The 14,730-nt window shown below is 53.4% G+C and overlaps 2 protein-coding genes across 3 annotated transcripts; one reads left to right on the top strand and one right to left on the bottom strand.

Annotated features, from left to right (window-relative positions):
* Positions 1-3,293: 3,293 nt before the first annotated feature.
* Positions 3,294-9,207, top strand: LOC136300335 (cis-aconitate decarboxylase-like). The gene is made up of 6 exons (XM_066202660.1): positions 3,294-3,314; positions 3,889-3,943; positions 6,341-6,528; positions 6,709-6,801; positions 7,299-7,504; positions 8,289-9,207. The coding sequence occupies exons 1-6, from the start codon at positions 3,294-3,296 to the stop codon at positions 9,205-9,207; spliced, it is 1,482 nt and encodes a 493-aa protein (XP_066058757.1).
* Positions 9,208-12,469: 3,262 nt separating this feature from the next.
* GLOD5 (glyoxalase domain containing 5) lies at positions 12,470-14,490 on the bottom strand. 2 transcript variants are annotated; one of them, XM_066202663.1, is made up of 4 exons: positions 14,407-14,490; positions 13,164-13,321; positions 12,879-13,034; positions 12,470-12,724 (listed from the first exon to the last, which is right to left on the bottom strand). In XM_066202663.1, the coding sequence occupies exons 2-4, from the start codon at positions 13,302-13,304 to the stop codon at positions 12,572-12,574; spliced, it is 450 nt and encodes a 149-aa protein (XP_066058760.1). In that variant the 5' UTR covers positions 13,305-13,321; positions 14,407-14,490; the 3' UTR covers positions 12,470-12,571. The 2 variants fall into 2 exon arrangements, with proteins under 2 accessions (XP_066058760.1, XP_066058758.1); XM_066202661.1 differs by lacking the exon at positions 14,407-14,490 and having other exon boundaries at positions 13,164-13,328.
* Between the last annotated feature and the right edge of the window lie 240 nt (positions 14,491-14,730).

Below are 14,730 nucleotides of genomic sequence, written 5' to 3'. Positions count from 1 at the left end.
GTTTCCACTCCTCAGCACTCCTGGGTACCAGGAGCTGAAGTTTTCTCTCTGAGGGTTTTGTTGGGAAACAAAGATGAAAATAAAACAGCAATGTTCTTTTTATTTGGGTATTTTTAGAATATTTGGTGAGCTAAAAAAGCTGGAAAGGGAGAAGGTGATGTATTCGGTTCTCAACCATTCCAAAGAAACCTTTGGAAAGGGAGGAAAGCTCCACTATTGTTAGGGGGAGTGAGGAGGAGGGAAGGAGCACCACCCAAAGAAAAATAATGTGGGGATAATAACGAACCTAAATCCCAGGATCACACAAATCCTCAGCACAAATTTACATTTTGCAAGCATCAGTACCCTCTGGACTTCTTGTTCTGCTAAACCCCCCATGTTTTCCCCTCTCTGTGATATTCTAAAGGATGTCATTTCCCCAAAGGAAGAAAGATGAAGGATAAATCAACTCCGACAGCTCCAAATGGGTTTGGCAACATCAAGTCTCATCAAATAAGGAAAGGCTAAAAACCTCCAAGCACAGCTTGGGGAACAATGAATTATTCAATTACTTGGTTGTACTAAAGGTCGGGATTTTGGGTTCAGAGAGGGAGATGCACCAAATCCCAGTTCCCAGGGAGAAATACTTCCTTTTCCCATCAAGGCACTGCCTTTAAGGAGGTCCCAAGGAACGCTGTGCCCTTGGGCAGAGCTGAGCCCGTGGGTTCCCACAATTTTGCCTCTTTTATTACTTTAAATGACACTTCTGTATAAAGAAGCGGTTTGGTTTAAATGGCTACACTTGGAAATGAGCCACAGAAATAAGCTCCTCCAGATGTTTTGCCCGAAACAGCCCAGGCAGGGGCTCAAAGACACTCTCAGAGCCCCTGCCTGGAGTGGGTCCCAGGAAGAAGGTGAGCAGGATTTGGGAAGGAGATGGGATGGCCAGGTGACTCCTTGGCTCCCAGCAGGGGTTTTTAATTTGATAGAGCTCATTTTGTTGGTGTTTTCTGCATGACAGGCCTGCAACAAAGAGCTGGGATTGGGGAGGGGTGGAGAGACACAACTCACAGGGATGTTCTCCTCTTCGTCCAGTGCAGACGTGGGAGAAGGGAAGAAAACAAACACCAGAACATGCTGTCAGGCTAAGGAGGTGTAAAGGGGAAGGATGTGAGAGGCTTCAGCCCAAGCTATGGAAAAGGAGGAGGAAAAAGAGGGTTTGGGGTTGAAACCAACTGCAGTGGAACCCACTGCTCACAGCCACCCCCCCACACCAACCCAGACTCACAGTCCCTGCCCTGGGACCAGTCCACAGCTGGGCATTTTCCTCACCCCTGTTTCCTGCAAGGTCAGGACACACCAAACCGGGAAAATCCTTCTGGTGTTGTCTCAGGAGCAGCAGCACTGGAACACCGAGGGCTGCACTGAGCCTGGAAAAGTGAGGCTCAGCAGGGGAACCCCCGGGGGGGTTTCTGATCAAACAAGTCCTGGTTTGGCCCTGGCATAACCCCACCCACGGGTGCTCTCACGGTCCTTAAGGACCCGTTGCTCCACCTGCACCACAGACCCCTGGTGGTGCGACAGGATAATGTGGGACTGGGCAGGAGGCAAGGGAGCAGATGGAAAATCTCTCTTTCCCAGGTGGGATTAGCAGCTCTCTGCACAGCCAGGGCATCGGCAGCACAGCCACTGTCCAGGAAGCCACGGGATGGAGATGTCCCCATGCTGAGGGGGTCCCTGGACACCTGGGGTGCTGCCAGAGAGCTGCACCTCCTGTAGGGATGGGACAGCCCAGGATGACCCTTCCCTTGCCCAAATCCCTCGTGCAGCGAGGGCAAAGCCAAAGCCACACCCTCCCTCATCCTGCCTCCTCCACCTTCCTTCCTCTCCCTGCTCGCCCCTGACACCCCTCACCCTGGGGGTGGCAAGGATGCTGTGTGAGGTCCTCCTCTCCTTCTGCCTCTTGTCCCCTCGGTGCCACATGGGACAGGCTCTGGACACCACTTCCTTCACTCCCTGCTGTCCTCACAACAACTTCCCTCCGCGCCCCTCCAGGAAAGGCCATTCCCATCTCATCCCATTTCCATGGGGCTTTGCAGGAATCACTCTGTGCCTCCGACAGCCACTGCTCCTTCTCTGTGACCAATATTAACAAGAATATTCCAGGGCATGGACATTCCGTGCCCAGGAGGCTGGAGCAAGGCTCCCCACACCATGGGACACGTCTGCAAACACCAAACCGTTCCGTTTTCACTCATCCCCAGTGGCGTCCTGCCATTAGTTTTCCACCCCACCTTGTCAGTGATAACAAACATTTACAGAACTCTGAGGGAACGCTGCCTCTCTCCAGATAAACATGGAAAGAGAACAAAATTCGTTTTGGATAAACACACAGAAGATGAACAGTGCACAGCCACAGCACACAGCTGGATTTCACATCACAACCCTGCCTCTCCTCTGGTGCAAACCAGCGTGGAATTGCCAGGGATACATTGCCACAACACAGGTCTGCATGGGGGTTAGTAAAAAATCCAGTTTTAAATAAAGGTGTGTCCCACCAGTCTGTTATTCTGCCTAAAATAATAAATGTCCCCAGGTTCCACTGCTGGACAAAGCAAAGAGCCGTGGCAATCCCCCAAATTCCAAACACTGCTTTGGGAACAAAGGCTCCCGGTGCTCCCTGGAAGCTCCAGGGTGCACTCCCTGTTCAGTGACCCAGCCGAGCTGGAGATGGAGCGGAAGGAGAGCTGGGAAAGACTCAGCCAAACACCCAAACACTGAAGGTATTCAAGAAAAGCATCCCAGAAAACCACCACTGCCTCACTTCTGCCTCTGCAGCTGGGATTTACCTGCTGTGGTGACACTTCGGCTCAATGGGAGGATGATCTTGTCCCTCTCATTTCCTGGTGGATCCCACGTTTATAGTCCTCCTCGGGAGGAGGAGCCTGGAGCCGGTTGCTTCACCCATTGGCACTTGTGGCATTTTGAAGACAGGAGTTTCCTTGAACCTTGTCAGTTATTGTCTGAAATCTTTATTTATTTCCTGAAACGAGGGGTGGGGGGGTGGGGGGGGGGGGGGTTCCCTTCTGTCCAGCAGGGACAAACCACCCCTCCTCATGGATTTCCCCCACCCTCTGGGTCTCCAGGGGCTGATGTCATCCCCCTGGAAATTCAGTTGCACAAAACAGAAAGCAAATTGCCTTTTGGATGCAGATATAAACCCTGCCACCAGCACCTTCCAGCCACACACCTCTGCCATCCCTCACGGCGAGCACACTGAGCTGGGAGAGGCACTGGGAAAAGGAGCCACCAGCATGGTCTACTCCACCTTCCAGGTAAAAATCTTCCATGCAAACCCTCCCCATCCCTGAGCTCGCCTTTTGCACTTTCAGGAGGAAATGTCTCTTTCCGGGCGGCTCCTTTGCCCGTCCAGCTGAGCGTGGCATTAAACGGGAACCTGCCCCAAAGTTTATAATTTCCAACGGTTTTCACAGTCATTTAATTCAGCTACTGACCTTTTCCTGCCATCCTGCTCCTTCCATGTGTCCCAGACGTTCTCTGAACCCTGCCATGTGCGGGTTGTTGTTGTTGTTTTTGGGATGTGCTCCGTGGGTTTTGTTCCTCGTGCCCGCTCCGAGCTGGTCCCACTCGCTGCAGGATCTCGTGGCAGGGCTGCAAAGGCTCTGCTGCCCCTTCAGCTCTGTGGCTTTATTTCCCTGGAAGTTCTTGGCATCCCTGCTGGATGCAGCTTTGGAAAATATTTTTTCCCCTCCTTTAAATATGTCGTTACTTTTATGTGTTCGTTTGATCTGTGAGTGTCTCACGATGAGAGGCACAACCAGGAAAAGTGCTCCGAGAAACCTTCCAGCAGCTCCAGTGACAGATTCCCTCTCTGTGTCTCTCCTCTAGAAATCCCAGAAGTTCTTGGCAAGCTCTCGGCAAGTCCACAAAACTGCTGCCCACGGTTTGTATCTCTCAGCATTCCCCATCCTTTCCTAGCGGGCATCCCTAAATAATCACGGCATTGCTGGAAAAGGAGGCACGGGGCTGAGCACACCGAGAGGAATCCTCAAGCTCTTGGAAGGCAAAACTTCCAAATGTTTGGGGGTGCTGTGGTGCTTCATGCCCTCGGGGACCAAGAACCAGGAGAAAAGCAGCAAAGAGTAAAAATGTGGATTGTTAGTCCTGTGCTAAACCAGAACTTTAGCCGGTTTAGAACCAGACTTTCCAAATTCTTTGACCACAAATGGAGGATGTTGAAAGGGCGGCTCAGATCCTTAACTCCTCCACTTGTCACTGCTTCCTAATTACACCTGATCCTGCTCTGGGCACTGCCTGGAGAGATTCATGGATCTCTTCCTGTGGCTCCAGCACTGCCCAGCTTTGGATTGAATTAACCTCAACTTGGCCGTGTAGACACTTTGTCTATTTTGTCTTTTAACTTGGTCCAAGTTTGTCTATTAACTGATCTTAAAATATCTTCTTGGTCTATTGTGCTTATTAACTTATTTCTAAAAGTTTTCTTAGTTTAGTTTAAGTTTCTTATAAGTTTATTAACTTCTTTTAAAAAGGGCTTTTGGTTTATTGTAAGTTTATAATAGATTTATTAACTCATTTTAAAATATATTCTTAGTCTATCATCTCAATTTATTTAAAAATGAGTTATCGACACAATAAATGTATTGTATGCTGGAATGGAATGTTGCCTAATGAGACCTGAGGACAAGAAAAATAATAATCCACAGGGATTTATTTGGTCTTGCATCAAATTTAATTTTTTTTTTTAATGAAGTCCTGCCGTACCAGGAGGGAAACCCCGGAGTCATGGAAAGCTATTAGCTGAAGGGTTAAAAAACTTTGCTGCCTGCTGAGGTGACAAAGAGCATTTGATGCCGAGAAGGAACCAATCCAGCTTTTCTGGGTGCTGGGTGATTGGAGCAGATTTTCCTGCAGCCTCTCCAAGCCCTGACATCACCGCTGCCGCTCCGGGAGGGCGGCGGGGGGACCCGGGGGTGCTCCGGGGGGACCCGGGCTGGGGTCGGCAGCGGCTCCCGGGGTGCTGAGTGCCGGGATTCCTATGGGAATGCGCTCCCCGGCAGGGGGAATGTTGTCCCGGTGAGTCAGGCGGTGATGGCATTCCCAGCTGTGTTTACAGGAGGCTCAGACTGGGCTCGAGGTGAGCCCGAACACGAGCCAGCGCTCCGTGAGTCACTGACGTGACATTTCGGGATGAATTCAAAATTAGGGAAATTAGGGAATGGGCATTTCATTAATTGCCGTGTTTGTTGTTCCAAAACCAAAGCCTCTTGTGTACCTGCCGATCTGGATGAGCTTTCCTCTTGGAGCAAAGTATTTTTATTCTTTTCACCTGTGATTAATTTAATTTGGACATTAATTCCTCTTTTATCTCCATCTGTGTGTGCACCCCCCACATCCATCCACAAGTAAATGTATGGATTTGCCACCCTGCAAATGTTGGCTACACGGAATTTTATTTTTCCTGCTCTCCTGTGTGCTCTCAAATTAACAGTATCAATTGTACAGGCCATAACAATTTTAATTCTGTGAATTATAAATATAATTATATTCATTATAGTCTGTATTCTAATTCTAGAATTATGAATAATTTTATAGAGTATAAAATACTATATTAATTATTTAAATCGTCACATATAAAATTAATATATAAATCATTATCTATATATATTAATTATTTATAGCTAATCTAAACAAGACAGTATGTCACTGAAATTAAAACATACAATAGACACAAATGGGGTATTTTGCGTAGAATTTTAACTTACTTTTAACCATTAGCATCCTTTGGAGGACATAGGGCTTAAAAGCTTCGGTGGCTGAGTCAAGACACTTCAGTGCCTTATAGGACGAAACATCTGGATAAATCCAGGCTTTGGGTCTAGTCCTGCCTTCCAAAAAATTGTGCAAGTTTTGGATTTCTGTGGTCCATTCTTGCTCTGCCTTTCCTCTGGATAAACGGACATCATTTGTGTGGTTACCTCCCAAAAAATGGTTTTTGGAACCCCAAGGTGAGGGGATGGGGCTGAGCTCTGAAGTTTCTTCACCTGAACCTTCTGGAAGCCACCCCAGGAGGAGCCCAGGGCACCTGTGGGATATGAAATTTTATATTGAGCACGGACGGAATCAGAGAGCATCCCAAGTGGGAAGGGAGCGCCGGGGATGGTGAATTCCAGCTCGCTGCCCTCGCGAGGCTCCCCACACTGACCCACCTGGCTGGGGCAGGTGCGGCCCCCCGAGCCTGGTGCCAGCGGGGCGCGGAGCCGGGGCCGCAGCGCCGGGCTCAGCGCTGTCCCTGTCCCTTCCCTGTGTCGCGGCGCTGCAGTGGTGGCCCGGAGCGCTCCCGAGGACACCGTCACCGGCAGCTTCGCCTCGTTCATCTCCGCGGCTCGGCCCGAGCACCTGTCCCAGACCGTGCGGCAGCGGAGCAAGAGGATGATCCTGGACAGCCTCGGCGTGGGGCTGGTGGGCAGCACCACGCGGGTCTTCGACATCGCCCTGCGCTACTGCCGGGTAGGGACAGCCCCGCCACCGCCACCGCCACCGCCACCGCCACCGCCACCGCCACCGCCACCGCCACCGCCACCGCCACCGCCACCACCGGGGCTGACGCCGGCGGCTGCGGGGGCTGCGGGTGGCTGGCACCATCCCCGCTCCCTGCAGGGCTGCCCTGACATTCCCTCCGCTCCCCAGGAGCTGTACTCCTCCGTGGCTGTGAGCTCTGTCTATGGGAAGCCCGGGGTGAAGCTCTCCCCGACGCTGGCTGCCTTCACCAACGGCGTGGCGGTAAGGATGGATCTTCCCGGGGGATCTGTGCCCCCGGCTTTTCCAAGAGGGATTGGTGCCCCCGGCTTTCCCAGGGGAATCTGTGCTCCCGGCTCTTCCAGGGGAATCTGTGCCCCCGGCTTTTCCAAGAGGGATCTGTGCCCCCGGCTTTCCCAGGGGAATCTGTGCCCCCGGCTCTTCCAGGGGAATCTGTTCTCCCTTTTTTTTTTCCCAGGGAAATCTGTTCTCCGTTTTTTTTCCAGGGGGATCTGTGTTCCTGGCTCTGCTCTCCCAGGGGAATCTGTGCCCTGTGGTGCCAGCGATCAGCATTCCAGGAAACAGAGTGCTCATTGCCGGGGGACAAAAGCCGGGAATCTCCTGGCTTTTAGAGGAGCCGAGCAGTGTCCTGTGGGGACACTGAGTGGAGGCTCTGGCAGAATTTCCTCAGGAATATCAGCAGGGAGCCCTCATTCCCTCAGCGTCCAGTCAGCACATCCTCATCTCTGTTTCCCTGGCAGACTCATTCCATGGATTTTGACGACACCTGGCACCCTGCCACTCACCCCTCGGGGGCCGTCCTGCCGGCTCTCCTGGCAGCTTCCCAGATGCTCCCTCCGAACACTAAACCCAACGGCCTGGATTTCCTGCTGGCCTTCAACGTGGGCCTGGAAGTGCAAGGGAGGCTCATGCACTTCTCCACTGAGGCTCACGACATTCCCAAAAGGTAAAGCTCCTGTTCTTCGCCGAGGATGAGGAGGGTTGGTGAGTCTGGGTTTTAAAATGTTAGTTTAGGATAAGCCGAGTTTAAGTCCTGTTTAATTTAGCTTTACCCCAGGGTAAAGCCTTCCTGAGAGCCAAATGCCAGAGGTGATTGCAGTGTGCATTTATTTGGTGATTTCCAGGGATTTGACCTCAAAATAACCCTCAGGAGGATTCCAGGGAGTCTGCAGTGCCATGGCCTGACCCAGCCAGGGCAGGATCCCATAACCAAGCAGAATTTGGTGGTGGGCACGGCCCCGGGGCCCACTGCTACCACCAGCCGGGCCCTGGTGTGATCCAAGCGATGGGATCAACCAGGAACTGTTCCCTTGGGTGTGTCTGAGGCTGAACGATTTGTCTGAGAGATAGAAAGTTTGGCTGTGTGCACACAAGCCATGGAACCTCCTGGAGGAAGTTCAAATTGCTTTTTGGAGACGCTGAGCTCACCCTGGCGTTTCTGAGGAGGTTTCAAGGAGAAACTCAGTTTTTAGGCTAAACTTATGTTAATCAACTCTAAATTTAGAGTTAAACTAAGCTCTAGTAAAACTCTGATTTTAAAGTTAATTTATTAGCTAAAATTCATGGTTAAATTTTGAGTCAGGTGAGTCCCACCTGCACCAGAGCCATGAGGGAGTTCCACTGGCTGACAGGGCCCCTCATTTTCCATTAATTTCTCCGTGGGAAGGGGTGCTTTGGTGTTCCCTGCACCAGGCAGCCAGGGCTGCTCATCCCTGCCGTCCCCCTTGCAGGTTCCACCCTCCCTCAGTGGTGGGCACCCTGGGCAGCGCCGCGGCCACGGCCAAGCTGCTGTCCCTGAGCTCGGCCCAGTGCTGCCACGCCCTGGGCATCGCCGCCTCCCTGGCCGGGGCGCCCATGGCCAACGCTGCCACCCAGGCCAAGCCCCTGCACGTGGGCAACGCCACCCGCCTGGGCCTGGAGGCCGCTCTGCTGGCGGCCCGAGGGATGGAGGCCAACCCCCTGATCCTGGATGACATCCCCGGCTGCTCGGGCTTCAGCGCCTTCTACAGCATCTACCAGCCCAAACCGCTGCCGGCGCCCGGCCAGCACCACGAGTTCCTCCTGGAGAAACAGGACATTGCCTTCAAGAGGTTCCCAGCCCACCTGGGCATGCACTGGGTGGTGGATGCTGCCCTGTCCGTCCGGAACCTGTTCATCAACTACGCGGGGTCCTTCTCCCCGTCTCTGATCCGCAGCATTCTGCTGAAGATCCCGGTGTCCAAGTACATCAACCGGCCTTTCCCCAGCTCGGAGCACCAGGCAAGGCACTCCTTCCAGTTCAATGCCTGTGCTGCCCTGCTGGACGGCGAGGTGGGGCTGGGCTCCTTCTCCGAGAGCAGCATCCAGCGGCAGGAGCTCAGGGAGCTGCTGGACAAGGTGGTGGTGGAGCACCCTGAGGACAACGTGGCCAACTTTGACAAGATGTACGGAGAGGTGGCCCTGCTCCTGCACACTGGGGACGTCCTGACGGGTAAATGTGACACATTCTACGGGCACTGGAGGAAGCCTCTGAGCAAAGAGTCGCTCCTGAAGAAGTTTCGGTCCAACGCCTCCCATGTGCTTCCAGAAGAAAAAATAGAAGCCATCATCACTCTGGTGGACAACCTGGAGAACCTGTCAGACAGCTCCCAGCTGGCCTGCAGCCTGTGAGGGGACAGCGTGGGGGCTTGGTGAGGGGCCTGTCCTGGTGAAACTGCGATTCCTTTCTTCATTGGTGCTTTCCCGTTGATTCCCAAGGGCAGAGAAGTTCCCACCCCTTCCAGTAGATAATTCCAAAGGAACCCCCGAGGCAGGAGGTGTGTATGGGTCAGTGCACAGAGTAAACTTCAACTCCTGGTTGATGCTGGCTGAGGAGCTGAAAGGCCACCACAAGTATAAAAAAAATCCCATGGAAATCTCTGAGAATCCTGGGGTATCATCCAGTTCTGCAGAAGGAACGGTGCCAATGCATTTCTTACAGCTGGATTCCAGGTTTTTTCTGTGCAGAACTCCTGACCACCGAGTCTGGGAAGAGGAGGAAGGCCAGCTGCAGAGCCTGTGCTTTTCTTAGCACTCCTCTGGGCACATTTGGGGTCAGGGTCAGGCAGTCCCACTGGCCACAGGAAAAATCCATCCTTGCTGCAAACAGCCCTGCCTGCAGAACTCCCTGGCAGAGAGGGATTGTTTTCCTTTCTGTTTCTCCAGCCCATGGGCACTGTTTGCCACTTCTCTGTGTACAGAGGATGGATTGAGGACCCTTGAGACCTGGATGTCTTTTCTGAAGGGAAGACAATTGGTAGGTGAGGAACCCTACATCAGTCCTATACCCTGAGAGCGATCCCTGCCCATCCCAGGGCTGTCCCACACCACCTCTCCTGGCTTTCCCAGACTGTCCCAGGCACCTATTCCGAGCTGGCTCACCAGGTGGCCCATGGGCTTCTCTGGCTGGTGACTTGGGCACGTACACTGTGACTCCCTTTGGGAAACTCCTGTTTCCCTCCTGTGAGAGGAGGGGAAGCTCATTGAGACTCGGCTCTTAACTCATCTTTCCAGCTGGGATGAAATCCGTGCTCCTGAGCAGCCACTCCCTGGAAGGTTCCTTCCCCTGCACCCTCCCTGAGCGGTGAGATGGAAAACTCAGCATTTCTCCACATGAAACACTGGGACTGCTGATCCAAAGAGCTCCTTTCCAATATGATCATGATAAAATTGTGGAATCTGCTGTGGGAATTAGTATTCAAGAGGGATGAGATGGGAGCAGACAAGAAGGAAGATCCTTTTCTCTTGCTGGTCGTGGTTTGTGCAGGGAACGAACCATCCAGAAGAAAACTGCTTTCCCACCTGTTAATCCACTCTCTCCCACTGCCCAATATTCACAATGAATCTTGCTGAATAAAGAATTGAATTAAACCAATTTTCTCCATGAAGAATTAATGCTGCACTATGTAAACCATCAGTTTTAATTGGAATACTCACAATACAGAGGTTTTTCCCATAGATGGGGAACCTAGCAGAGGTTGGGACAGGGACGGCTGGAATGATGGCCTGTGGCCAGGGCTCTCTCCAGGGCAAAGCCCTGAGCCCCACAGGTTCTTTTTCCTGGAGACAACAACAACCAGCAGATAGCAAAGCCTCCGGTGCTCCAACACCATCACTCCAAGAGAAGTTCCTTCATCAGCAATGCATTCCAGATACTTGCTAAATTTCCATGACACATTTTGGCTTTCCTGTGGTCCGGGTCAGGTGTGAGATCCCCAAAAGTGTCATTCCACGTTTCACCCTCTGGTGAATGGGAAATTCACGGAGCTGGTGTCCTCCAGGCCAGCCAGCAGCTCAGCACTTAACGGGATCAATGTGTGGGACAGAGCCAAGGTGGGCTCCAGTGGAGGGAACATAACCCTCTGCCATGGGGACTGACCCTCTCCCATGGGTACCGACCTTCTCCCGTGGGCTTTGGCCTCTCTGGTAGGGATTGACCTTCTCCCGTGGGAACCAACTCTGCTCCATGGGGATTAACCCTCCCCACCCTCTCCTGCGGACACCGACTCTCTCCCATGGGCAGGACCCTCCCCCGTGGGCACCAACCCTCTCCCATGGGCAGGACCCTCTCCCGTGGGCACCGACCCCCTTCCATGGGCAGAATCCTCCCCCGTGGGCACCAACCCTCTCCCATGGGCAGGATCCTCTCCCGTGGGCAGGATCCTCTCCCGTGGGCAGGACCCTCCGTGGGTCCCACGCCATCCGGACGCGGCCGGGGGACATCAGCACCCTGGAGAGCAGCCGCCGGACGCTCCGCGGGCGCCGGGGCCGAGGGGACTCAGCTCCCGGGGGTCTCCCCCTGGGATCCCTCCCTAGGATCCCATTCCCGGAGCTCCATTCACAAGATAAAGGTGAGGAGATGCCCGTGGCTTTCTCCCATGGCATTCCTGTCTTTAGCTCCCACGAACGACTCAATGGAAACCAGCTCATCCCCTCTGATCATCCAAAGCACTGAATATTTCGTGACCTTGCCTTTTTTCGCACCATGAAGAATTTTGGATGCCCCACGAAATTCCAGCAAGGAAAAACGAGTACGACTCAGAGATTGTTTCAATTTTATAGAGAATTTGGACTGTAGAGGTCAGAAGAGGCCTCCCTCCTTTCCAGCACTCTTCCCGTGAGGATATCGCTGCTACCTCAGTGTGGCCAGCCTGGGAACTGCTCTGCTTGAGAATCTCCACGTCCTTCATTGTTTTATACTTTTTAAATAACTTTGAAATGGCTTTTTAAATAACTAAAGGAAGAAGAAATCTTAGGACAGTCCCACAAGTAACAAGGTGCCGTCAGAGTCAGATCATCCTCAATCCCTGCATAAATCCAGGCGAACTCCTGGACTTCTGACACTCTGCTCTTCACGTAGGCTCCTCACCCCTGCTTTTTCCACTCCTGAGTGACAGAAACCCCATAATTATTGATACAGAGCTGAGGATGAAACTTGGAAGTTCACTTTCAGGAGTGTTTGAGTGTCACACTGAGGCCAAATTCCCTAATCCCAGGCACGGAGTGTGTTTGGACAGCCACAGCTGGATTTAAACCTCTGGCTTGGTGGGAGAGCCACCAGCACCAGGCAGCTTGAGACAAGAAGCAAGAGGATGAGAGAAAGGGAGACAGAAATTTCCAGGTGTGGAAAAGTGACTCTGAAGAGGAGAGGAGTGACAGGTGGACAGTGCAGGAATGAGGATTTCAACTGCAGCAATAGGGACAGCAAGAATTAGGGAAAATGTCCCAACAATTGCAGTGCAGCAGCAGCAGGACAGATCTTTCCAGAAAGCCATGAAGTCTCTGTGATGGAGATGTATAAAAGCAGGATTGACACCCAGAGCAGAGCAGGCTGCCTTGGGAGAACTCTCCATGTCCTTGCAGCACTACATTTTGGCTATGATTTGAGGCTTGTCCCAGGTTTGTCCGGTTAAAGCTCGGACGTTTAAATTGGCCAGCCAAACCTGGCCTGTGCACCCCATCTCCTGCTGGGGCCCAGGCAGAGCCCGGGCTGTGGTCAGGGCTTCCCTTCAGTGCCTGCAGCCACATCTGAGCAGTACCTGGAGACCTCAACCAGGTTCTCGTCGGGGTCTCGGAAGTAGATGGAGATTATTGGGCCCAGAGCACCAGTCCTGACCACGGGACCTTCTTCAATGGGCACCCCACAGGCCTGGAGGACACAGGAGAGCAGGGGGTTGATGGTCATGTCATCATCGTGCCCTCCTCCCCCAGCCTGGCACTCCCCAGGGAAGTGTCATTTAGAGGCTCTGGATTCATGTCACCCGGGATGACACTGCCCTGGGATCACCCTGGGCCTGCCTCACCTCCAGATGCTCCTGCAGCTTCTCCAGGGGTGCTGCTGTGATCAGGCAAAAATCTGCAGAGCCGGGCACCGGGCGCCGAGCCTTGGGCTCAAACTCCTGCCCAGCCTGGTGCAGGTTGAACTTCTGGTGGCCAAAACGCAGAGCTTTGCGATTTCCCTGTTCCCAGAGGAAAAGGCCAAAGTAAGGGAGACTTCCTGGGCTGGAAACCTTCAGCACCCACTCCCCCGAGCAGTCCTGGAAACCCTGGGGACCTGGTGGAGTCCTGCTAACGCAGATCAGGGTTACCTTGAAAGTCACCACCTCCATGCCCAGGACTTTGGAATAAAAGGCCACAGTGTCCTCAATGCTCTTCACAGTCAGCACAAGGTGGTCCAGGCGCTGGATGAAACACGGGGGTGGGCTCGTGCCCTCCTCCTTCCAAGCCATGCTCTCAGGGCTGGGAACTGGCATGGGAAACCAGAGAATATGGAAGTTAGGAGCATCCAGCTATTCAGGGAAATGGAAAATGGTCCAGAGAGCCGAGGGCTGAGCGGGGATCACCCAGGTTTTCCTTTGTCCTGCAGGTGGCACAAGTACAGAAGCAATAAACCCTCCTCCCTGCAAGAGCCTCAGGCTCTGGTCTGCATCTGGTGTCCCCTGAGCCTGGCAGAGCCCCTGGCTGGGGACAATCCGGGTGACATCGCTGAGGGCTGATGTCACCAAGACGCCAACACACAAACCCCTTGGTGTGCGCCAAGGATGGGACCATGTGTGTGTTCCTCCAGCCCCTCTGGGGTCCTCCCAGGTGTGGGCACTCACCCAGGTGGAGACAGAGAGTGAAGACAAACTGGGGCCTGGCAGAGCAGCAGAAAACATCTGAGGACGTTTTTTGCCATTTGTCTCTAAGCTGCCAGAAGTCATCCCCAGGCAGAGGGTGAGGCCAGGGGCTCAGGGTGACGCAGTACCAGGGTGTGGGGACTCACCAGCCTGGGGCCACAGAGGTTCCTGGTGGCTTGGGTTGGGTTCAGATCCTCTGGCACTGCCCTTGGCTTCTAGGGACATGGGTTAGGGAGGTGCTGGCAGGCCTGGGGGAATGGCTGCACTCAGTGATCTCAGAGGGCTTTTCCAGCCTAAATGATCCCGTGATTCTGCCTGGGAAGTGGTTGGTGAGCAGAGATCCCACAGCCCCACTGTCACAGGAGCATAAAGCCGGGTGCAGTTTCACCAGGATCCCTGCTCACTGCAGCCAGAGGAGCCTGTTTGGAGCAAGATCCATCATCCCATTCCATGGCACAGCCTGGACCGTGCCCAGTGACTGCACCAGGCATGGGGGAGCCATCGACAGACCTAGAGGAACCCCTGCCCCTCCTTGCTGGGGTTTGGTATTCCACAACCTCGGGGGCCCCTGGCTCAATCCCTCTGCAAATCCCTTCACTCCAGGCATCCTCTCAAACTGCAGCATCCTCCTGTCCCACCTCCTGCCCTCCCCTCCCAGGTGAGCCCCTGAGCCAAAAACTGAAAGGAAAGGGGGCTGAAGAATTCCTGTTACCTCCAGAGGGACGCAGAGCCGGAGGGCAGCACTGGATCGTTTCCTATGACCGTCCTCTTCCTGCTGGGAGCAGCCATGTCACGGGACAAAGGGAGGGAACGATAAGACTGGAAACGGGAGCTCTTAACATTGGTCCGTGCAGAGGTGGACCTTGACCCAAAGGCCAACTGCTTGAAAAATCCCAGAAAAAGAGTGGATTTTTCCCTTTACAAGGGAAAGTCGGGTTTATGTCCTGGCTTAAAGCTCCTACTGAAGAAGCCACGATATCCGTGGAGAAGAGGGGCTGTCCAAGCAGCCACAGCAGCCTCCACCTCCCTGGCAATG

The sequence above is a fragment of the Chamaea fasciata genome, unplaced genomic scaffold (assembly GCF_029207755.1).
Source record: "Chamaea fasciata isolate MVZ Bird 193981 ecotype frontalis unplaced genomic scaffold, bChaFas1.0.hap1 SCAF_22, whole genome shotgun sequence".
In the NCBI taxonomy this organism is placed as follows: Eukaryota; Metazoa; Chordata; class Aves; order Passeriformes; family Sylviidae; genus Chamaea; species Chamaea fasciata.
Note: the sequence above shows the minus strand (reverse complement) of the source record. Positions and strands in the feature narration are given on the sequence as shown.

Excerpts from the sequence above, each read along its gene's own strand:
- LOC136300335 (XM_066202660.1), top strand. The coding sequence starts at position 3,294 with ATGGTCTACTCCACCTTCCAG. Across the intron at positions 6,529-6,708 it reads TCGCCCTGCGCTACTGCCGG|GAGCTGTACTCCTCCGTGGC; the intron begins GTAGGGACAGCC and ends TCCGCTCCCCAG. Across the intron at positions 6,802-7,298 it reads CCTTCACCAACGGCGTGGCG|ACTCATTCCATGGATTTTGA; the intron begins GTAAGGATGGAT and ends TTTCCCTGGCAG.
- GLOD5 (XM_066202661.1), bottom strand. The coding sequence starts at position 13,328 with ATGCCAGTTCCCAGCCCTGAGAGCATGGCTTGGAAGGAGGAGGGCACG. Across the intron at positions 13,035-13,163 it reads TGGAGGTGGTGACTTTCAAG|GGAAATCGCAAAGCTCTGCG; the intron begins GTAACCCTGATC and ends CTCTGGGAACAG. Across the intron at positions 12,725-12,878 it reads AGCTGCAGGAGCATCTGGAG|GCCTGTGGGGTGCCCATTGA; the intron begins GTGAGGCAGGCC and ends TGTGTCCTCCAG.